General features: G+C 42.7%; 1 protein-coding gene across 1 annotated transcript; it reads right to left on the bottom strand.

Moving 5' to 3' along the window:
- Nucleotides 1–12,148: 12,148 nt before the first annotated feature.
- On the bottom strand, nucleotides 12,149–22,624 carry LOC125399252 (CKLF-like MARVEL transmembrane domain-containing protein 2A). The gene is made up of 4 exons (XM_087900380.1): nucleotides 22,296–22,624; nucleotides 22,038–22,196; nucleotides 13,258–13,359; nucleotides 12,149–12,408 (listed from the first exon to the last, which is right to left on the bottom strand). The coding sequence occupies exons 1-4, from the start codon at nucleotides 22,464–22,466 to the stop codon at nucleotides 12,271–12,273; spliced, it is 570 nt and encodes a 189-aa protein (XP_087756506.1). The 5' UTR covers nucleotides 22,467–22,624; the 3' UTR covers nucleotides 12,149–12,270.
- Between the last annotated feature and the right edge of the window lie 658 nt (nucleotides 22,625–23,282).

Below are 23,282 nucleotides of genomic sequence, written 5' to 3'. Positions count from 1 at the left end.
ATTTGTCTTTCTGGGTCTGGGTTACCTCACACAATATGTTTTTTTTTTCTAGATCCATCCATTTGCATGCAAATTTTAAGATGTCATTATTTTTTTTTTTACCTCTGTGTAGTACTTCATTGTGTAAATGTACCACATTTTCTTTATCCATTTTTTGGTTGTGGGGCATCTATGTTGTTTTCAGGTTTTTGGTTATTATGAATAATGGTGCTATAAACATAGTTGAGCACATGACCTTGTGGTATGAATGAGCTTCCTTTGGGTAAATACCCAAAAGAGGTATTGCTGGGTCTTGAGGTACTTGGTTTCCTAATTTTCTAAGAAACCACCATACTGATTTCCAAAGCGGCTGTACAAGTTTGCACTCTCACCAGCAATGCAGGAGTGTTCCCTTTACCCCACATCCTCTCCAGCATAAACTGTCATCAGTGTTTTTGATCTTGGCCAGAATGGTGTAAGATGTAATTATAGACAGGTATAAGATGAAATCTCAGAGTTGTTTTGATTTGCATCTCTCTGATGGCTAAAGATGTTGATTATTTCCTTAAATGTCTTTCAGTCCTTTGAGATTCATCTGTAGAGAGTTCTCTGTTTAGGCCTGTACCCCATTTTTTAAAAATTGGATTATTTGTTCTTTTGATGTTAAGTTCTTGAGTTCTTTGTACATACTGGAGATCAGTCCTCTGTTTGATATGGGTTGGTGAAGATCTTTTCCCATTCTGTAGGTTGCTGTTTTGTCTTGTTGACCATGTCCTTTTCTTTATAGAAGCTTCTCAGTTTCAGGAGGTCCCATTTATTAATTGTTTCTCTCAATGTCTGTGCTACTGGGGTTATATTTAGGAGACGATCCCCTGTACCAATGCATTCAAGTGTATTTCCCATTTTCTCTTCTATGAGGTTCAGTATGGTTGGTTTTATGTTGAGGTCTTTGATCCATTTGGACTTAAGTTTTGTGGATGGCAATAGATATGCGTCTATTTGCGTTCTTCTACATGTTGGTATTCAGTTACGGACCAAGGCAACTCTTAGATAAATAAGCATTTAATTGAGGGCTTACTTAGAGTTCAGAGGGTGAGCCCGGGATCAGCATGGCAGCAGCCAGACAGGCATGGGGCTGAGAGTTTACATACTGATCCACAGGCAAGTAGAGAGAGGAGAGGTATTGGTGGGTGGGGCACTGGCCCTGCTGTGGGCTTTTGAAATCTCAAAGCCCACCGCACCAAGTGGTGGACTTTATTCCTCCCAAAGAGTTCCACTAACTGGGGACTCAACGTTCAGACATTTGAGCCTGTGGGGGGAACCATTCTCATTCAAACTCCCACAGAGGGCTAGAGTTCATGATGGTTGAGTGCAGGTAGTCAGTGACAGGCAGCAGGAGCCACAGCTGAGGGCTCACATCTTGAACCACAAGAGGAGGCAGAGAGTGTCCTGGAGGTGGAATGAGTCTTTTGAAACCTCAAAACCCACCTCTCAGCCACACCTCCTCATCCTTCCCAAACAGTTCCACTAACAGGGGACAAAGTATTCAAATGTATGAGCCTATGTGGGGGGCATTCTTACTTGAACTACTTGTAAGTCTGGTTAGCCCCTCTGAAGGAGATCCCCTGCACGTCAGGGTTCCTTCCTGAACCCTAGATCAGGCAGAAACCACACCCAAACACTTGTTTTCACAGAGAGATCCTTTATTAAGCAGGGAACAGAAGTTAAAGTGACTACTTTCTGACTCAGGCAGAAAATCAGCAACAAATGACTTTGCAGGTGTGATTGTTTAAGAGGAGAAATGGGGGAGGTCTGAGTTAGAATGGACTAGGTTAAGTGGTGTATTTTGATTGGCCATGTTAATTAGATGAGCCAAAAACAGGGTATTGAATTCTGGACTTTAATACTTCAATAGCTGGACCTTGGTAGTCAACCTCAAGAGAAGGAAGTGGTCAGATGAGGGAATAGATCTTGTTGGCTAGCTTTAGGAATGTTATCTAACAGTTTTTAGCAAGGCAGAGGGATGGGGAGAGCCGGGAAAGGCCTGCTAGAGCCACATGCTTAAGTGGGATAGTATCCCTTTGTTATGCCCAGATCATAGAGTCCCCCCAAAACCAATTAGGAGATGAAGTCCTGTATGTAAAAGCAAAGAGCCTTTATTCTTATTTAACTTCGAAATTGAATTCTCTGTGTGTCCATATTGGTGCAATCGGGGAGTTCCAAGCTCCATTGGTGTGGGATTTTTATAACAGCAGAGGTTGGGGTGAGGAATTTCTAAGGCTCAGGACCCCTGATTGACTGACATTTGTCTAGGGGTGTCCTGGTGCAAAGCAATGGATTTGTGTTGGCAGGTGATCCTATCTATACTGGTTGAAATGTAAGGAATTTCCTTTGGATGGTTTGTTCCTGGGTGGTGCCTGGGTGGTCTCAGTTTGTGTTCTTTCCTGGAATTAGGAATTGCCTTAGGGTAAACTACTGAGACTTGGACCTCTATTGAGTGAGCTTGTCGTGGTTGGGTTCTATATTCCTCCCTTCACAAATACCCATAACAGGATCCAATCATGGGTCGTTTGTCCAGGTGTTTAAGGGGATAGTATTGGAACCTAAGAACCATTAGCTAACAGATTTTTCTAGGGTAGTGGCTATCCTCTGCTACCAGGCCCTGTAGCTCTGATCTTTGAGTACAACCAAATGTAATTATAATTTTGAATGTCCCCTCTGGTTCTGCAGTTCTGCATAAACAACCAAAGTGCCTTATCTTATTGTAGAACCATTTTAGTTAATAAATCTGTTAATTGACAATTCTGGGTCTCTTTTCCTGGTATGCCAATAGGCATTATAGGTAGCTATTTTGTCCCCCATGCCAGGGAGTTCCCCCTTTTTTCAATATTTCAACCTATTTTAGGCAGGGAGCATGGAAAAGCATGTTCTTTTCTGTAACTACTTTGAGCTGACATTGGGGCATTGTTATCAGGGCCCAAGAAGGCTGAAAGGCTAGTCAAAGGTAAGGAGGGAATTCAGGCAGTGGAGCACTCATCAGAAGCATCTGGTTCACTGCACTGAAGGACAAGGAGCACTCACATCAGCTGGACTGGTCCACATCAGCTTTCAGCAAGTCCAAGGCTCACAGTCATTTGTAGCACATTGTAACCAGCAGTTGATGCTTGAATGTGTCTGTCAGCCAAGTGGAAACCTGTTGAGACAAGTTTAAACTAGTAACAGAATTTAAAATTTATGAACTTAAAGGAAAATAGTATATTTGAAACTTTCAGCAAGGAGAGGGGTCCCAAGACCAGGGGAGAGAAAAACATCATTCTTAGGTGGACACAGGTAGAGAAAACTTTGTGTGCTTATCTGGACTTTTTTTTTTTTAATCCTGTGAATAGTGGATCCTGTTTGTTTTTTTTTTCTGAAGCCTATATGAATTTTTATTTTACCAAAGGAACATAAATGTTTTAGATATATTAGTATCACCAATCTGTACTGAAATCCAGAAAAAAAGGAGGTAATGGGTGTCCATAAAACAGAAGGAGTGGACTCATTTGAGTCCCAACAGAAACTACTGACATGCTTAGAAGCATGTATGTTTTTGTTCTGTCCTGAGAGCCAGGTATAGGTCAAACAGAGACATCTTTGGTCTGATAATATGCACCTTTAATTTTCTATTTAGATGGCAACCAAAATAAATCCGAAATCTTGAGCTTGTGGCTGAGCAGTCAGTAGTCACCGTTATTCCTTTGCTCTAGTCCCTTTAAGGGCTAGCCATGCCCACTCCCAGCCACTTCTGACCTCCCTCGGTGCCATCTTAACTCTCCTCTCTTCTATCCCCGTCTCTTGGCATGTGCACACGTGTTTTCCTCTCTCTGTCCTCTTTTCTATTCCTGCCTTTCTTTCTCTCCTTCTTCTTTAAGTAATAAATGTTTACCCTTATGCTTAGCCTTACGTCTATTTACTATGTCCTATGAGCCTTTTATCCGCCGTACCCACCCACCTGACTCGTCCTGCAGCATGGCAGGGGAAAACAATCTGAAACATTTTTTTATATTTTAAATTACTTACTTATATTTTACTACTTGTATTTATATTTCAAATCATTTTTCAAGACCATTAAAACTGATAAGCTTTTATATCCCCAGACCCTTACATATCTAAAAATATTTTTTTTTTATCCAGAGACTTAGTAGCTTTAGAAAAATCAAGGCTTGATTTTTTTTTATATACAGTGTGAGTTAACAAGCTGGCCTTGTGGAAGGATTCGGTTGTATGATGCTGCCAAGCTGACAAAGTTATAACTAGCCTAGCCATCAATACTATCAGAGATCCCAAAAAGATAAATAAGTTATACCAGAGTACAGCTTTCAAATCTATTAAAAATTAAAAAGTCCATACCCAGTTTGCTATACCCAGGTCTCCATAGCTTTGAAGGCAGAAGTACCAGAATAGTGGTCTTCACGAGGCCCACAAGATAAGAGTCTTTTTCTGTGGAGGAACATGGGTAAAACCAACCTTATTTTGTCTAGGCAAAAGGGTTGCGATCTATTCTCCAGTGTCCTGTTGCTTGTCCACAGTCTGGGCCAGGTCCTGGCAGCAGATGTTACACTGGGACATCTTGCCCAATAGGGTTATTAAATCTAGGTGGGGACATCATGGTGCCCCATGAGACCTTAGGTCACTGCCAGGATCTGGGAGTCTCTGTCTGATATAATAAACTTTTAATAAATATTTTAATGGCCATATTCTGCAGATCTATGAAGTTTTTGTGGGCTGCCCGGGTATATTTGAATAGATAACCTTGTTTCAAGCTAACTTTTGAAACCATATACAGGAAACTAAGAAAGTTTTATCCCTGTAATTAATTATATCAGTAGTACTTAGCATGGCTCTAATTAACAAACTTGATCATTTATAAGGATAGATATTAACTTGTATTTATTTTCTTTTTCTTTTTTTCTTTTCCGAGACAAGGTTTTCTGTAGCTTTGGTGCCTGTCCTGGAACCAGCTCTTGTAGACCAGGCTGGCCTAAACTCACAGAGGTCCGCCTGCCTCTGCCTCCCGAGTACTGGGATTAGAGGCTTGCCTTAAATTGTATTTCTTAACATTCTACAATAGGTTAGCAGCTTTGACCTTTTAATATAGTTTCCCATGTTGTGGTTGAAATTACCTGGGGCGAGTGAGAAGGAAACATGGAACACAAATCAAACCCACTTAGGAGTTTATTAGAGGGGACATGCACAGGTCTGAATTCAGTGTGCAGAGAGAGAGAGGAAGACGGTGCGACCAGCTTTTAAAAGCTGCCTAGTGCATGCGCACAGGGGTTTGACGCGGTTACGTCCTACACAGATGATGGATTCAAGCATGCCTGCAAGGGTTTAGCTGAGTCACACGGGGATGAAGCAACCACTCAAGCACAAAGGGCTTAGCTGAGTCATATGTGGATCACACAGGGCCCTTTAACATCCCAGGGGGCCTTGAGGCACTTCAGCCTGAGGCCTTGTCTGCACCTGCATGACCCCTAGAACCGGGAAGTATCAGCCTTATGTGGCTGAAATCATTACAGTGGTGACCTTCCAGCCACACAAAAATTTTCACATTGCTGTTTTACAACTGCAGTTTTGTCACTGTTATGAATCTTAATGAAAACATCTGACATGCAGACGGTCCTAGGCTATCCCTGTAAAAAGGTTTTTTAACCCCTAAAGGATCGCTACTCGGTGGACTGAGAAACTGCTTCAAGCCCTTTGCCAGACTGCTTAGGTCATTGTCTTGCTGCATTACAACAAATGAACATCCCAGTGTCTGGACAGCATTTGGGGCTGATGACTGTGACCCTTTATTTTAAGTCCAAATACTAACAATATAAAACATTTCATAAGCATGAATATCTCATAGCTTTATACATTTAAATATTTTTGAAATTAAAATCTCTTAAATGTCTTCCTGTAATATCAAAAATAAAGTATCTCTTTGGCCCCACCCTCGACAGCATATACATAGCCTACCTTTTAGATCTCAGCCTGCTCCATTTCACTGTATCTGGTGCTTCTGGTGATTATCACCTGGCTCTGGAATTTCTAAAACAGTTACTGTCCATCCTTGTAACTGCTCTTTGGGACTCTAGTGCTGCCGTACATTTGCAAACCTCCTGCTCCTACAAAATTAGTCATGGTACCTGGATTGGGGAGCATTAGAGTTAGGGAAATGTCAGATGACAGAAACTGAGGCAGAAAACACAGGATAGATTCAGGGGGTCTGTTTGCTCAAGTCAAAACAGCCAAACAGCCAAGAGTTTATTTCAGAGCTTGCTTTTATGCAGACTAGAGGCAGAAGGCAGGACAAAGAGCAGGGCAGTCAGCTAATCACCTCTCTGTACTGTTTTGGGGAGAAAGTGCAAGCACTTCCTGACAAGGTACCGGCATGGGAATTCAAGAAATGTAAGTGAACAATATGAAGATGCATAAAAATAGTAAGTCTGAAAACATGGGACAGTATTGGGAGGGAGTTTCAGGGATTATTCAGATCTCAAAAGCTCCCACGTTTATTTTTCCACAACTTTTATAAGGAATGTAAACTGGGGAGAAGGTAACAAAGGCTTTCACTAACTCGACAGCACATACTCCCCATTATCAGCACTCTGTCACCTAGGTATCAGGATGACTCAAGTCACGTACACTTGGTCAACGCTTGGTCGTGTAGGCAGAAAACACCTCCTCCCCAGGTGACCTCATAGTTACAATCAAAGGAGCAGAAATACATTGGCACATCCTGACCACCTGTTGCTAGAAGGTGTGGTTAAGCCTTGTTATTCCCCAGACTCTCTGACCAGCCGATAGGGTGGGAAATGGGTTCATACCTCTCATGTAAATTCTGCTAGCAGCAAGCAGTTTCTTTCTTCTATCTGGATGTGCTTTCGGCTGGCCTTCACTAGCCCGAATCTTCATAGATAATGTGTTCTCTTTCCTGGGTAAAATGCTCTTTCCCATGGGCTTAATCAGAATGTTCTCACAGCCCTCAAGGATACTGGAGCAAGCAGAGCAGGCAAGCTTGAACTCAAATGACTTTTAAGTCAGAATTGGCTCCAGATGAAAACTGTGTCCTGCATGGGCTCCCACACAAGCCTCAGCTGTTTCCTATGATCTCTTCATATCTTTAAAACCATCATCACCTGGGTGACTTTTAAATTGCAAAGTTTAAGTGGCAGGTAGGGCAAGGTACATTCTTGAATATAAAGGCATTGGGATGCAGCTTTAATATGTTAAATCTTATTTTCTTTTAAACTTTGTTTTTAGGACAGGGCATGAATTATCACAAAAAAATCTACCTCAATCAAAATTATCTTGTAAATCTGTTGTCTCCGGTGAGACTTATTTTACATTGCCATCTCTAATTAAGATGGTGGTGAAATGCTGTGATATCTTCTCTTAACTCCAGCAAGATGGTGGCCAGTCTTGTGACTAACTACAAAATGGTGGCAATTCAAATTGGGATCACGTCATATGGTTTCTTTAAAATTGCCCATGCATAGATTTTAAATGATCAATTTTTAGTGTTTTTGTTTTTTTCGTTTGTTTTTTGAGACAGGGTTTCTCTGTTGCTTTGAAACCTGTCCTGAAACTCATTCTGTAGACCAGGCTGGCTTTGAACTCACAGAGATTCTCCTGCCTCTGCCTCCTGAGTTCTGGGATTAAAGGTGTGTGCTGCCACTGCCCAGCTAGCTTTAACTTTTTAACTAGTTTTATTTTATCTTTAACCACATTTAACAAAACAAACTTATAAGTTTTAAGGTATAGAATATTCACATAAAAATGTTTTTTGACTGTACTGCTTTGTTTTCTTTGAAAGACCCCCAGAATGAGGAGACTCTCACTCAAGTCTCGGGATAGCACAACCCCCCAGGAACTCACGAGAGACCGTCCTTGCTGCAATCACACGAGGTTTATTGACAGGACTGGGGCCGAGACTCATATCCCACACAGGGGTAGAGGAGTTCAACCTTGAGTAGCTGGGAGAAGGGGTATTTAGGGGAAGAAATCACAACCCAAAGGTGGTCGGGAGGGCGTCATTGGAAAATTCCGAAAATACTAGTGATTATTGGAAAATTCCAAAAATACCAGTGATAATTACAAGGGGGTAACTCCCCATTTCTCAAGATTATTCTCAAGATTATAATCTAACTTTATGGTCAGTTAGTTCCTGAAACAGAGTCACTGAACCGGCTAACCTAGATTTTTGGTTCTTCTCTCCCTGCTAGATTTCTGGCTCTTTTCTTTCTGCTAGAGTGATCTGCATCTCTTTGACTCCACCTACTCACTCTCTAGCTCCCTTCCAGCCTGGTTATATTCTACCCTGCCAGAGGCCAAAGAAGCTTTGTTCATTAATCAATAAAAGCAACAGATATACAGAAAGACATACCACATCAATCCAAAATCTCTCTACAGCTGTCATTCCTTTATTATTAGCATTTAAACATTTAAAGTTGATAAAGCATTGTGCAATCTATCTCTGAGGATCTTTATTGCCCCTTTGTGTTCCTTAAACATATCTTTTATAGTATGGTTAGATTTTTCTATAACTGTTTGCCCTATAGGATTGTCTGGTATACTTGTAATATACAAAAACTGTTTAATTTTACCAGAGACATAAGTTGGAGCATTGTCAATCTTAATTTGTACAGGTATCCCCATGATGGCCATAATTTCTAATACATGTGTAATTATAGAATCAGCCTTTTCAGAACTCAAAGTAGTTGCCTATTGAAATTCTGAATATGTATCTACGGCATACATTTATGGTGCGGGACAATTCTGTATTCTGTCAATTATGTTTTAAATAAACACTGATTGGCCAAGCAGGAAGTATAGGTGGGACAGCCAGACAGGAAGTAGAGGTGGGACAATGAGAACAGGAGAATTTTAGGAAGGAGGAAGCCCATTCCTCCCCAGTCCTGTACAGACACTGAAGAAGTAGGATGTGACCTGCCCCACTGAAAAAGGTGCTGAGCCATGTTACTAACATAGATAAGAATAATAAGTTAATATAAGTCACAAGAGTTAATAAGAAGCCTGAGTTAATGGGCCAATCAGTTTATTATTAATATAGACTTCTGTGTAATTTCTTTGGGGCTTACCGGCTGTGGGAACTGGGCAGGACAGAAACCCCAACAAGCAGGCCTTCATGTTACACATTTAATTTTCTAAACTCTGCAAAATGAAACACAACCATTAGCCAAATTTGTTTTCTTTGGTACTTTTTGGTTTCTTCCTGCAGGTAGAGGAATTTGGGTATAAAGAGAACAAGTAGGGTATTTCCTTATAATTTCCTTGACTTTTGCTAAGTGAGAGAAGAATCTTCAAACCCTTGCTATTAACATTGTGCTTCTTATGAAATGCTGATGAAATAGTTGATCAGTTTCATCATTATTATGTGCTAGAGGGCCTACTAGACCCATATGGGATCTGAACTTGCCTTTAACGGACTCATCACCCCTTTACATTTTGAATTAACATTTTCAAAAGCAAAAGATTCAATTAATATTCATCTGACTTTTGAATCTGATATCATTCTATTTACACCTAAAGTCAAGTCTTTGTACAAAATCATTGAAGGTTTTTTGGAGCCTTGTATAATTTTAATAAATCACTCAGACCTCTTTTCTGATTCTTCAATCTTGTCTCAATCATTTAAAGTTGCAGTACAGCATAGGGCCAAGGTGTGATCATCAAATATGTCTTTCCACATCAGGCATAATGGCCCTCACCAAATTTGACCTTGGGAACTCTCAACCTCTAAGCCCTCCGTCATTCTTTGATGACCCGAGTATTGCCATCTACTCACCAGGTCCTCCGCTGTAACTAAGGACCAGCTTCCAATATGGCTGTAACCAAATCTTTGCAGTCTGGTAGAATAATTCTGTTCCAAGTAGTCCTTGAATTTAACATCTGCTTCACAAAAGGTGAATATATACCATATGGAATTATTGCTTCCTTAAATCTGTTCCAACAGAACATTTCGATAGGATCCCAGTTAACTTCTGAATAGCCTTGGGGATGCCTAGCATCTGGTGGTCATTCCTGATTGGTGACTGGATAGATTAAGGTTCATTTTCTAATAACCTTGGGCCCCTCCTCTTTAGTTACATAATACAATGGTATGATGGCTTCTGCCTTAAACTCCTCTGTCTCTGCAGAAATATTTTTCTTACTATCATTAGTCTGTACTTCTAAGGATTGTATCTTATTAGTCAAATTTTTTAATGTGGCACCAATATCAAACAATTCTTTTAGGGATAAAACAAGAGTTACCACAAATGGTAACGATTATAATTGACATTACCTCAATCCCAGCTAAGTGGATTCTGAATTAACATTTAATTGGTCCATTTTCAAATCATCCATTGTGAATCTATTCACAGACCTAACTCCCTGCACGCACATATATATATATATATATATATATATATATATATATATATATGCACACACAATATATATATGTATATATTCCCATCTTTAATGTGGGGTAACCTACCCTCTTCTTTAAAAAATCAATTTCCCCCTCTAAGAATTCCCAGATATCTCCCCAGATCTGCTGATAGTGACAGTGAAGGGCAAGGCTGACTGTCATTATGTAGCGTGGTTGGGCAGAGAACACAGGCAGTGTCCAACCAGGCTAAGGGCAACAGTCACTGCCCATGTAGAGCTGTGAGCTGCGAGTGTGTGGTGATCACAGCACTGGTAGCCTGAGCTGGTGCAGAGGCGACTAACCTCATGTGTCAGAGGAGGGGATCCAGGGGAGTCCGCAACCCATGGGGAGAAGGAGCCAGCTGTCTGAAAAGCAGACCCAAGAGAAGATGCAGAAGCTGTACACGCGGCAGAGCCAGCCAGTTGTGGGTGGCTGATACCAAATGGAGTCCAGGATCCTCTGGAGTTTGGGGCCTGTGGAGTTGGGTTGGCATCTGGACACTGTTGTAGACAGGCGGCAGCAGGAAAATTCAGACTCCCTCAGAGGGCTTGAGGCAAGGAAGAAGCAGCCAGCCTGAGGCCTCGCTGCAGCTCTAACTGGTGCGGCTCTGTTGACGGCACAGCCAGGGCTAGCAGCTATCTTGTGGTTTCATTCCCTGTATGGGCATTTTACCTTCATGCATGTATCTATGCCACATGTGTGTGTGGTGCCCATGGAGATCAGAAAAGGGTGTCTGGTCCCTGGATCCACAGAAGCTTGTGAGTCACCATGGGGATGCTGGGAACTTAACCTGGGTCCTGGAAAAGCAACCAGTGCTTTTAACCCATGAACCATCTCTCTAGATCCACTGCCCCAAATCTTTAAGTTTTCATCTTTTTTTTATAAAATATTTATTTATCTATTTATTATGTATACAATATTCTGTCTGCGTGTATGCCTGCAGGCCAGAAGAGGGCACCAGACCTCATTACAGATGGTTGTGAGCCACCATGTGGTTGCTGGAAATTGAACTCAAGACCTTTGGAAGAGCAGACTGTGCTCTTAACCTCTGAGCCATCTCTCCAGCCCCCAAGTTTTCATCTTTAAGCATTCCCTTTTATGTTTTGTTAAAGGCTTATTCTATGTCTCTATGCTTTTCTGTGTGAGATATGTGCATGTGAGGGTAGCTGGCATGTGGAGGCCCGAAGGGGCAGTTGGATTGTGGAGTTGGGGTTACAGGTAGGTGTCAGCCACCCTTCCTGGGGTCCTCTCTAAGTGCAGGATGCTTTAACCAAAAATCCGTCTCCCTAGTTCCCAAGCTTTCTGTCTGTACTAGTAAAAAACCTCTTCGGGACTCAGCCTTGTCTGTGGGTTCCATTCTTTAATTCCCAAGACAAGGGAGTGGAGCCAACGCCTGTGTCGGGCACAGCTGAGATGAGAAAGTCTGCCATGCGCACAGAGCAGCACCGTTTGTTAATTCTCCATTTCAGACTCAGGACTCCAGGCTCCTCCCTACTGATCTCCTCCCTTCCTTGTCTGTCTTCCCTTTCCCCTCTGGAGGAAGATTCCCTCAGGGTGGCTAGACCAGCTAGGGCAGTGGTTCTCAACCCGTGGATCACGACCATTGGGGGCCTTCTCTCAGCACCCAAATCTCCAGGAGTTTCTGTGGGGCGAAATGCACTGGACAAATATTGTCTAACTTTTAGTATAAAAATCCGTTTAAAGAGGAAATTTACTTTCCAAGAGGTGTTTATTGATGGAAAGAAAAGTAGGCTAGGAAGCCAACAGGGGAGCATGTAGGAAGGGCTGGCCACAAAACTTGCTGCCATTCCTGCCACAGGTGTCGTTGTCCATCATTTCTTTTCTGTCTCCAGCAGCTTTTCGAGGCCAGTGTCTGCCAGAGCGTCCTTTCGGATCCTCGTTCCTTTGAGGTGTTGCCTTTGAAGAATTAGGTCGATAAAAACAAAAATGGCGGCCACTCCCATAAGGACCTAGGAGAACAAATGGATCATCATGATTTTCATCACCCTTCCCAGTCTATCCTCGGAGGGGATGCACAGTGTACCCCTAAATTCCTCCCTCCCAGGCCCTCAGTCTGCTCTCCCTGGTTCCATGCCCAGTGCCCCTCATCTGGTTTATTTTTTCTTTTCTTTGGACAAACATGAGGGAGGGTGACAGGCAACTTGTCTGCCTTCCTAGACACGACCTTTAAAAACGTGTCTTCTCCAGTAGAAACATTGACCAACGTCTTAAATTTGCTTTCACCCCAAGTTTTGTTTGTTTATTTGCTTGAGACAGTGTCTCATGTCCCCCAGGCTTGCCTTGAACTCATTATTGAGCCGAGGACATTGGCTCCTCTGCCTCTACCTCCTGAGTACCAGCGTTATAGATATGCACTACATTAGGCTTTTGCAGTGTGGTAGATCAGGCTGGACCAGCGCTCCACAGAGTCCGCGCTGCAGCCCCGCCTTGTTCCCAGGACATTTGTGAGGCCGATTTGAGGAGATCCAGCGCTCAGCAGAAGCACCTCACCACGGCTATTAAGTAGGGCTCAGCGCTCAGTGGAAACTCCTCACCATGGCTATTATGTAGGGCTCAGCGCTCAGTGGAAACTCCTCACCGTGGCTATTATGTAGGGCTCAGCGCTCAGTGGAAACTCCTCACCGTGGCTATTATGTAGGGCTCAGCGCTCAGTGGAAACTCCTCACCACGGCTATTAAGTAGGGCTCAGCGCTCAGTGGAAACTCCTCACCACGGCTATTAAGTAGGGCTCAGCGCTCAGTGGAAACTCCTCACCGTGGCTATTATGTAGGGCTCAGCGCTCAGTGGAAACTCCTCACCGTGGCTATTAAGTAGGGCTTTGGCATCACTCGTCTGGCTTTCGTAGCGAACACCACGCCGCCTATGAGGAACACGCAGGAGAAGAGGTCGTTGAAGAGGTCCTGAAAGGGGAAAAGATACGCTGGTCTTAAAAAGTTGTGTCCCATCCGCCCCAGACACAGCACAGTTCCCTCCATATAACCGTGCTCAAATGCCCGCCCCACCCATCCCGATAATTTAAAACAAAATATACAAAGGTAAATATGCTTCTGGCCAAGCAGATCAACCATGGCTCCCTGCTGGCCTCTGTGAGTAGAGAACAGAGTCCACAGACATAACTGCCGTCAGCCCAGGCGAGACACAAAATACCAGGTGCGTGGTGCCAAACAATAACCATGTAAATAAATGCATAAACAGACGGCTTCACGGGATCTGTTAGGTTCTTCCCCTCTTCATTTCTGTACTGTCCTCCCCAGAGTTTCCACGAGCAGTGTTGCTGGGAGGATGTCCTTGCTCTCTGGGAGCCTTGAAGTTCCCTCTTCACCTAACCCTGCCTTACCCCCTGGACCACACTCCCTGATTGCTTCCTCTTTCATCAATTTTTTTTTTCTTTCATTCCTTGGCGATCTGGTCCTCCTTTACCACGTACAAGCTCTCTTCTCCCAACACAGAATAAAACCAACCAAAATTTTAAGTAGTTATGCCTCTTTCCCCATTTTCTGTTAGTTATTTTTTTCATAGAATGTCTAAATTTTAAGTTGTTTTTAATTTTAGTGGGATGTATAATCACTCCTGGCAACATTCCTAGTAACTCTCATTGAATATTCTGTCCAACTGTCTTTATAAAAAGTTTTGCTTATTTTCATTTTGTGTCTATGAGTGTGTTGCCTGCATGTATGTAATCTGCCAAATGTGTGTAGTGCCTGAGAAGGCCAGAGAGGGCACTGGATTCCCTGGATCTAGCTACAGCAGCTTGTGGGGTGTTTGGGTGCTGGGAACCCAGCTGGGTCCTCTGCAGAAACAGCCAGTGCTCTTAACTGCTTAGCCTACTGTCTGGCTGCTGTCCCCGTGTTTTCAATGCTGCCTCTGTCATATGTAAGTCACAGGAAGAGTGTAAGTCTGAATCCTCTGATCTACGTCTATGTTAGCACACCATTATAAAACACAGTAGGCTGGGTGGCTTAAACTACAGATGTTTATCCTCTGGCCTTCTGGAGACTAGAAGACCAGGAGCAAGGCACCAGAGCCCTCTCCCTGGCTAGAGGCAGCGGCCTTTCTCTCTCTATCTTTGTATGACCTTCCATTGGAGACAGGTCATAGAACCTGTCTCTTCCTGTAATGATACTAATGGTGTTGGATCAGGGTCCCAACCTTAAGTTTTATGTTTATTCTAAGTTGCTTCCTCAAAGGTTCTATCTCAGGGAGTGGGACATAAACATCTTGGAAGGACACAAACATTCCATTTGTAACAATTCCATTAGTTAATCCATGATCTAGCACCAAAATTTAGGGTAACTCTTGCATTTGGTTGGGCAAATCTATTTTGGTTATTCTTTTCATTTTTCCAAAGAATTTTATTTGTAATGTTTTTATTAGCTCATATTAGTTATACTTAATAATGGGCCCATTATATTTTATTTAATAAGTATTTGTTTTTATTTTATTTGCATTGGTGTTTTGCCTGCATGAATGTCTGTTTGAAGGTATTAGATTTTGGAGCTACAGTTGTTAGATACCATGTAGGTTCTGGGAATTGAATGTGGGTCCTCTGGAAGAATAGTCAGTGCTCTTAACCACTGAGCCATCTCTCCAGCCCCCTCATTATATTTTGAACATGAATAGAAAGGAATTGATCACACACACACACACACACACACACATACACACACACACACACACACACCGTCACCTTCTCTTTCTCTTTTTTCCCACTTTGGCTATTCTACTTCTTCCCAACTATTCCCATCTTTTCCCTGCCTCCCTGCCCGTGTGTGTGTGTGTGTGCATGTGTGTCTGTGTGTGTGTGTGCACGTGTGTGTGTGTGTGTGTGTGTTTGTGCGTGTGTGTCCCATTGAGATTCACTGTGGTCATTTTGATGTGCATGGGTGAAAATTTGTATTCAGAAGCACAGGAACCCTACCAGTGGCTACCCTACTGAAGAAAAATGTCTCTCCTTTCTGCATCCGTCTTTGACTACATATAAATCTTTAGGTCATGGGACATGAGCATCTGTCGCTTCCACGAAGGGCATTAATGAACCAAATTGTGTTTATGTAATCACAGCCATTGAGAGTTCAAGAGATAACAGCCACATGGACCATGTCTAGAAGCCAGAGATCACCCTTTGCAAGATGTTGGTTGAGCTTTGGCGAGGGTGACATAGGATGCGCCATTTGTGTCTGAGTGTTCAATAGTCATTTATTTCCAGTACTTTGATTGGTTACAAAGTCTCTGCAGTCACTGCTGACCAAAGACTTTTATATCATCTTTAATGTTCTGTAGAATGTCCTATTTGCTCATTCTCTTTGGATGGATACCTTGCTCAGCCTAGATCTAATAGGCAGGCCTTGGACCTTCCTCAAAGCAATGTGCTAGACTTTGTTGACTCCCCATGGGAAGACTTACTCTATCTGAGGAGTGGATAAGGGTCGAGGTGGGATAGAAGGAGGAGGGAAAGGAGGCATTGGTATTAAAGGTGTGTAATTTTTTTATTTTCTGTATTCTCACTATTGATCTTTGATTCTTCTTTCATCAATTTTATGGTTATTTGTTGTTTTGTTTTTCTTATTCTTTTCTTTGAGATAGGGTTTCATGTATCCCTGGAGAGCCTCAAAATCATTGTGTTGACAAGGATGATCATGATTTTTTGTTCTTCCTGCTTCTCCTTATGAGTTTTAGGATTCCATAAACACACCACTGCACCCAGTTTGTGCAGCGATGAGGCTTAGACCAAAACTTTGCACATGCTAGGCAAGCAACATCACTAATAGCTGCATTCTCAGTTCTAGTGTTTTGTTCCTCAGGAATTTTCTTAATTTAATTATATGTATTTTCTTCATATATACACTAGATTTTTTTTCCTTGTGAAATAAAGTATCAAGTTGGGACAAGCAACCTAGGACACCACTTGATTTGGGCTATGTATATGTTCCTATTACTTCTCTTTTAAAACATTTATTATTGCATTTTATGTGCATATTTTGGCTATGTGTATGTCTGTGTGTATGTGTGTTTGGTGCCTGCAGGGTCCAAAAGAAGGTACTAGATCACTGGAAGTAGAGTTATAGATGGTTGTGAACTGCCTGCCATAGGGGTGCTGGGAATTCAACTCAGTGCCTCTTGAAGATCAGCCAGTGCTCTTAATCCCTGAAGCATCTCTCTAGTCCCAAAGATCCCTCTTCTAACAATGCATTTGGCATCCTAGGGCATTCTGTTGCATACAGTAGCATGTATTATGCATACACAGTCCTCCCTGAGGACTCCTAACAACTTGTAAGCAACCTAGGGCACCCACCTGCATCAAACTGCTAGTGGAATAAGTTTCCCCTCCCGCTAATGACTTGGACAATTTCTACTCCTATTTATTCAGTACTGTGGAGGGGAATATGGATGGTAGTAGGAATTTTCTGTCCTAAACTGTTTTTGGGTGCATGTGCAACAAGTCCAAACAGTGTTTTCAAGAGAACTTTGAGGAAGAATCCCCTATTTACCATCTTATAACTATGCATAATTGGGGTTGCATATGATTAAAATCAGTCCAAGCCTATTTATTAGTCTTAATAGAGAACCACCCAAATTACAGCCCTTGTAACTAAACTCCTCCCTCACTTGAACCCCATGAAGTAAGTCCCGAACAATAACCGTAGGTATCCCCAAACAATAACCGGGACCCTTGATTACCTTCATTCATGTAGCTGTTGTCCGTCTTGAAAGTGTATCTACCCATTCAATGGTTGTACTCTGAATAGAGATTACTGCTCACTCATTCTATTTACTTGTTTTTATTTTATTTTATTTTATTTTATATGCATGAGTGTTTTGCCTGCATATGTATATGTGTATCACATGTGTGTCTAGTTGGAGGCCAGAAGATCCTTTGAAGGCCAAGTCACAGAAGACCAAAAGCCACCTGGTATAGGGGCTGGAAGTGTACCCAGGTCCTCTGTAAGAGCACCAGGTATTCTTAACTATTGAATCACTTCTATAGACATATTCTAACTCCCCCCAAAAGTTTTTGTTTAGACAAGGTCTTGTTTTGCCTCAGGTTGCCCTCAAACTCACACTGTAGTGCAGGTTGGCCTTGAACTCCTGAGCCTCTTTCCTCAGCCTCCTGAGTGCTGGAATGACAGATGTGTGCCACCACAATGGGCTCTGATCTGCCTTTAACTCATCTGTTCACATTCTGACTTCATTTGGCTATAGAAATTTACATTGGTATGGATCTTGGTTTATTGATATAAATTTAAGGTTGATTTTGTTATACTGTGTATATGTATTTCTGATCTTGATTAAGATATTGTGTTTCTTCAGCTCATTTAAAAAATGTAATGTATAATTAAGAGATATAGATTAATAGATAATCATCTATAATAGTCAAGCTTATTGTCATGTTAGGCTTTTTAGATATACACAGGTATATTTCAGTTAGATATGGATGCTTCAGATCTTTCAGAGACTTTCAGAATATGGCATTTAAAATGTTGTTAAGAAGTTGAGACTTTTCATGACAATGAGAAACATCTGCTCCTGGCAATCTACTTCAAGAAAATGATGGGCACCGAAGAGACTCCTTATGGCATTGGTTAGCCATTGGGCAAGAAACTGCTTTTGCCTGGACTGCTTGATGCTATGCTGTGTGAACTGAACATGCGGGACCCATGGAGAGATGACTGCTGAACTTGCCTAAAGGTGAGATGGTCCTTTGAGGTTCCTGCTTCATGAAAGAGTCTGCCAGACATTCTGTAGGACACAAAGGAAAGTGACTGACAAACTGCCAATATAGGTGGAACTGTCTTTCAAATTTCCTGCTTCATGAGAAAGTCTGCTGGATACTATGGACCTGTAGGGTAAAGATGGACACCTCCAATGTTACAGAAGAACTTTGGGTGACCAGGCAGCAAGATGTCTCTGTCAGTTCTTGAGTTTTGGAAGTTGCTTACAATGCATTTCCTATTTAGTTAAGTAATATTATATCCTTCTGGAGTTTTTGATGGAGTTGAAGAATAGATAGTTATAATTATAGTTTTCCTTAGTTATGAAAAACGATAAAGTAGATATAAATATTGTAACTGTAATTCTTTGGGCTTTTTTTTTGAGACAGGGTTTCTCTATAGCTTTGGAGCCTGTCATGGGAACTAGCTCTTGTAGACCAGGCTGGCCTTGAACTCACAGAGATCAACCAGCCTCTGCCTCCAAAGTGCTGGGATTAAAAGCATGTGCCACCACTGCCCAGCACAACTGTAATTCTTGCTTGATGCCTGTCTTGCATATGTAATTTTACTACGTTAAAGTTAAAACCTTCCTTTTTATTTAAACAGAAAAGGGGAGATGATGTAGGAGATCCTTCTGTATATGTGATGCTTTTATTAGTTAATAAACTGTCTTGGGCCTATACAGAGCAGAATAGAGGTAGGTGGGGAAAACTAAACTGAATGCTGGGAGAAAGAAGGTAGAGTCAGGAGAAGTCATGTGTCCCTGTTGGATACAAGCTGGAACTCTGCCTGTAGGTCATGAGGCCTTCTGGTAAATATAAACTAATAATAATGGGTTAAATTAAGATGTAAGAGTTAGCCAATAAGAAGCTATAGCTAATGGGCCAAGCAATGCTTTAATTAATACAGTTTCTGTGTAGTTATTTTGGGAGTCTGGGCAGCCAGGAACAAACAAATGACCTCCTTACAACACTGTTGTTGCTGTTGGTCACCACTGGATTTTTGACTTAGAGTTTCTCTGTGTAGCCATGGCTCTCCTAGAACTCCCTCTGTAGTCTAGGCTGGCCTCTAAATAGAGATCTTCCTGCCTCTGCCTACCAGTGGCTGGGATTAAAGGTGTGTGCCACCATTGACCTGAGCTATTGTTTTATTTTTGTCATCAGTCATTTAAACAGCATTGATTATTTTCTCACATCTTAGCTCATCTATAATCTCCGAGTCTCAGGATTCTAATCTCACAACTTATTTCATTTATTTATTTTTTAATACAGAATTTTTGCTATAAGACCAGAATGGCATTGAGCTTAGTCTTCTGAGCAATGTTTTGGCTTTTAGTTTCAGAGTTATAGACATATGCTATTGAAACATTGACCATGTTTGCCAATTTCTGATTCTTAGTTTGGAGAATTTTTAAAATACCAAATATATCACAAATCTCTTCATGCTTTGGCTGTGGTTCTGCATTTATTTCTGTTATGAGTTCAGAGGATGTAAATAGAACATCAGCAGCATAAGGCATGCATTTTTTAGGCTCTGGGCAACAAAAACTCAGGTTCCAAACCTATGTAAGGGAAAGATTTTAGCTTTGTCATTCTAAAAGAAAACCCACCCTTCCCCTCCTCACTCCCACAGGTCAAGTATGAATCAACGTTTCTTGCTTCTCTGTGTTGGCAAAATATATATGTCTTTTTCTCCATCTTTCCCCTATGGATGAGCACCTATTTTCAGGGTGCTGGTTTGATTTTCTAAGCCTCTCCTTGGCTTTGGCTTAAGACCTTGTGCTGGCTAGTTTGATGTCAATTTGACATGAACTAGAGTCATCAGAGAAGAGGGCGCCTCAGTTGAGAAAATGTCTCTATAAGATCTGGCTGTAGGATATTTTCCTTTTTTTCTTTTAATATTTTTTAAAATTTATTTTAAATGCCAGCCAGAGTTCCTCCTCTCACCACCCTCCCACTTTCCCAACCCATTCCCCATCTACTCCTTGAAAGGGATCCCCCCCACCCCGAGGGCATTTTATTAATTAGTGTTTGATGGTGAAAGGCCCAGACCATTATGGGTTGTGCCATCCCTGGGTTGGTGGTCCTTAGTTCTACAGGAAGCAGGATGAGCAAAGCATGGGGAGCAAGACAGAAGCAGCATCCTCCACGGCCTGCGCATCAGCTCCTGCCTCCCTCCAGGTCCCTGCCCTGCTTGGGTTCCTATCCTGACTTCCTTTGATGCTGAACTATGATGCAGAAGTATGAACTAAATAAACCTTTTCCTGTCCAACTTGCGTTGGTCGTGATGTTTCATCTCAGCAATAGAGACGCAAACTAAGACAGGCCTCATCTCGTGAGAGTATTTGAAAATCCATATCTCAAGTTCCTGAGATGGCGCCTCGTGAGTCACTCCCAACAATCCACAGCTTTGTCATTACTCCTGTCTTCCATCTCAGAATCCTTACATCCCCCTTCTATTCCTCCCCTCCCATCCCCTCTCTTCCTCCTCTCCTCTCCTCTTCGCTCCTCTCCTCCCTCCATTCCTTCTGCTCTCCCCGGCTCCTTTCTTCCATCATTCCTCATCCTTCCTTCTTTCCACCTAAGCTATTTAGTGAAAGTAATATTGGTTATATTTCAATCACTATTTTTAGGTTAAGAATAGGAGGATTGACTTTCATGGTTTGGCAGACTTAATTTTTTCAGTTCTTTCAGACTTAATCTTTTTAATTCCTTCACTGGGCATGTGGTCTCCATCTTTTTACTTTGTTTTCTGTGCATTCGGTTTCCAAGAGTTTTCAGTTTAGTTTTCCTCTTCTTCCTTCCTGTCCTGGGGGTCTTCATGACAAATGATAGATCCCTGGACACTAACAACTTTTCTTTAAAAGTTAATTAATTAATTTTGTTTTGTTAAGACAGGATTTCTATGTGTAACACTTCACTTTCTTTGAACTCAATCTGAAGACAATGTTGGTCTTGAACTCACAGATCCTAACGCCTCTGTCCCCTGAGTGCTGGGATTAAAGGCATGCGCCACCACAACTTGGCCACTAACAGCTTTTAACAAAAGGGCAGATAGATAGGTGGTCACAGCTAACAGAAGAATATTCCATTAAGTTTGGATCTTTCTTCTTTTTCTTTTGTGTGGTTTACTTGTTGAGTTTAGTTGAAGGGCAGGTTATTTGCCTTCGGGGGGCTCATTCTCTAGTTTGTGAAGTGAAAGAAATTGGGGAACCAAGGGCTCTAGAGGTAGGAAGTGAACAAAGGGAACTGGAAGTTGAGGTGCTCGTTGGCTAGGAGGGAGGTAGCTGGGTACGTTTGGTGATTCTGTAAGTGAGGTAAGGGAATTCTAGTCCTGAGACCTAAGACAATGGCAAGAAGTTTACGTGTGGTCAATCTCACTACGGATTGTTGCAGTCCCTGAGGCATAGAAAAGGGACCAGAGGAATGGATGCTTGAGGGACTTCCCAAGCTCAGCCTCACCCCATTGGATGACTGTTTCAGGCTGACCTTGCTCCTGAAGCATTCTTCCTGTTCACTAGAGACCTGACACGGTTTTAGCCATGTTTGACATTTCTTTCACCCTCCCTTACTGGTTTATGCAGAGTCTGATTTTCTGTGTCAAATCCTGGACTGATATCCCAATGAGATGGATGCCAGCAAAAAGCATTAGCAAAATTGGCTGATTGTTGAAACCCTGCCTATTTCGGAGGACGGCAAAGTTCCGGTTACTCTTCTTTGACCCAACACAGTTAGGTTTTGGGGGAGCATTTTCTGCCTGGCTCCAGTTCTCTAACCCAGCTTCCCACCCTGAGCAGCAGTAGAGGAGGTGAGGTTGTCTTTTTCCAGGTGCTTTCAGAAGGTGCCTGGCAGCATCATTTTTTTACTTACAGCGATAGGCCAGAAGATGAAGGGCATGTATCTGTTAAGGGCGAAGCTGTAGAGGAATATGAAGAAAGTGAAGATGGACACTTCCATCGTGAGGAGCAGGATCAGGATGGGATTTGTGGCCACTGTGTCGAAGAGGTATAGTCCAGCCATCATACAACCCTGGGTGGAAAAATACATACTTTTGCTCCCGCAAAAGTTCTCCTTGGCTTCTGGGACCTTCCCCTCCACAGACACCCCTGGAATTCCAATCCAGCTTACCAAACTCAGGATCTTGACTTCGGCATGTCCCATCGTCCAGAACTCTCTATTGCTGTCTTTGAATTCCCACCTGTAGCGTCGAAACCCTTTTCTTGTGCCTACATCATCCTTGGGCTGGTTTGCTCCTCTTTGCCCACTTGCAGGCGCAGTTCCAGGCGGAGGCGCGTTCATGGTTGGCAGTAGCTCTCAATTTCTCACTGCCCTGCCCTGCCTGCAGTCCCTGAACAGGCCCAGCTCAAGAGAGAGCCTGGTGTCTTCAGACCCGTTCAAGGATGGTGCTCAACTGACAGCTGGGACTGCAGAATTCCAACGCCTATGCTTGGTCAGCGCGAGCCCGCCTCATCTCGTGGACCAGCAGGATCGCCCCCACCCCAGCGGATGTCGAACATTCCACCCTCCACGCGGCAGAATGCGCGGAGCCCCACTGGTCCTAGCGAGGCCTTCCTTGAAAAGGAGTCCCAGGTTTGTGGCTGTTGCACCCTGGGTTTCTGTCCCTTCTGTCCTCCTGGGACAGCCTTGTGGAGGAGTGGATAGTGTAATGTGACTTTTACACAAAGCTACATGAGGAAGAAGAAGTGTTGACGATTTGGCAGTCCTGTCTTTATGGCCACACACACGTGTGCTTTGGAGCTCTGTGATAACCTGGAAGGAGTGATTATATGCGGACACGAGTCTCTGTCAAATGCTGGAAGGGCTGGGTGACTTCATCATAGCTACTGTCTCAATGGGCGGTGGAGGACTTAGTTTCCTTTCTCAGGGCTTTTTTTTCTGTTTTTCCTCATCTCATTGGAGACCAACAACGCATCGATGAGACACAGGATTGTTGCCGAGAGGCACAGGACCTGTCAGACACAACACAGTTGAGAAGGAAAGGCCAGACTACTTTAATAACAAACTCAGCGTTCATCTCTCCTTACTGTTCCTCTCTGACGATGTGAAGAGCTACAATTGGTCCCTCCTGGCTGCTGTCGGCCAGGTTTGTTTTCC

This window comes from Myodes glareolus, chromosome 22 (assembly GCF_982192425.1).
Source record: "Myodes glareolus chromosome 22, mMyoGla1.1, whole genome shotgun sequence".
NCBI lineage: Eukaryota > Metazoa > Chordata > Mammalia > Rodentia > Cricetidae > Myodes > Myodes glareolus.
Note: the sequence above shows the minus strand (reverse complement) of the source record. Positions and strands in the feature narration are given on the sequence as shown.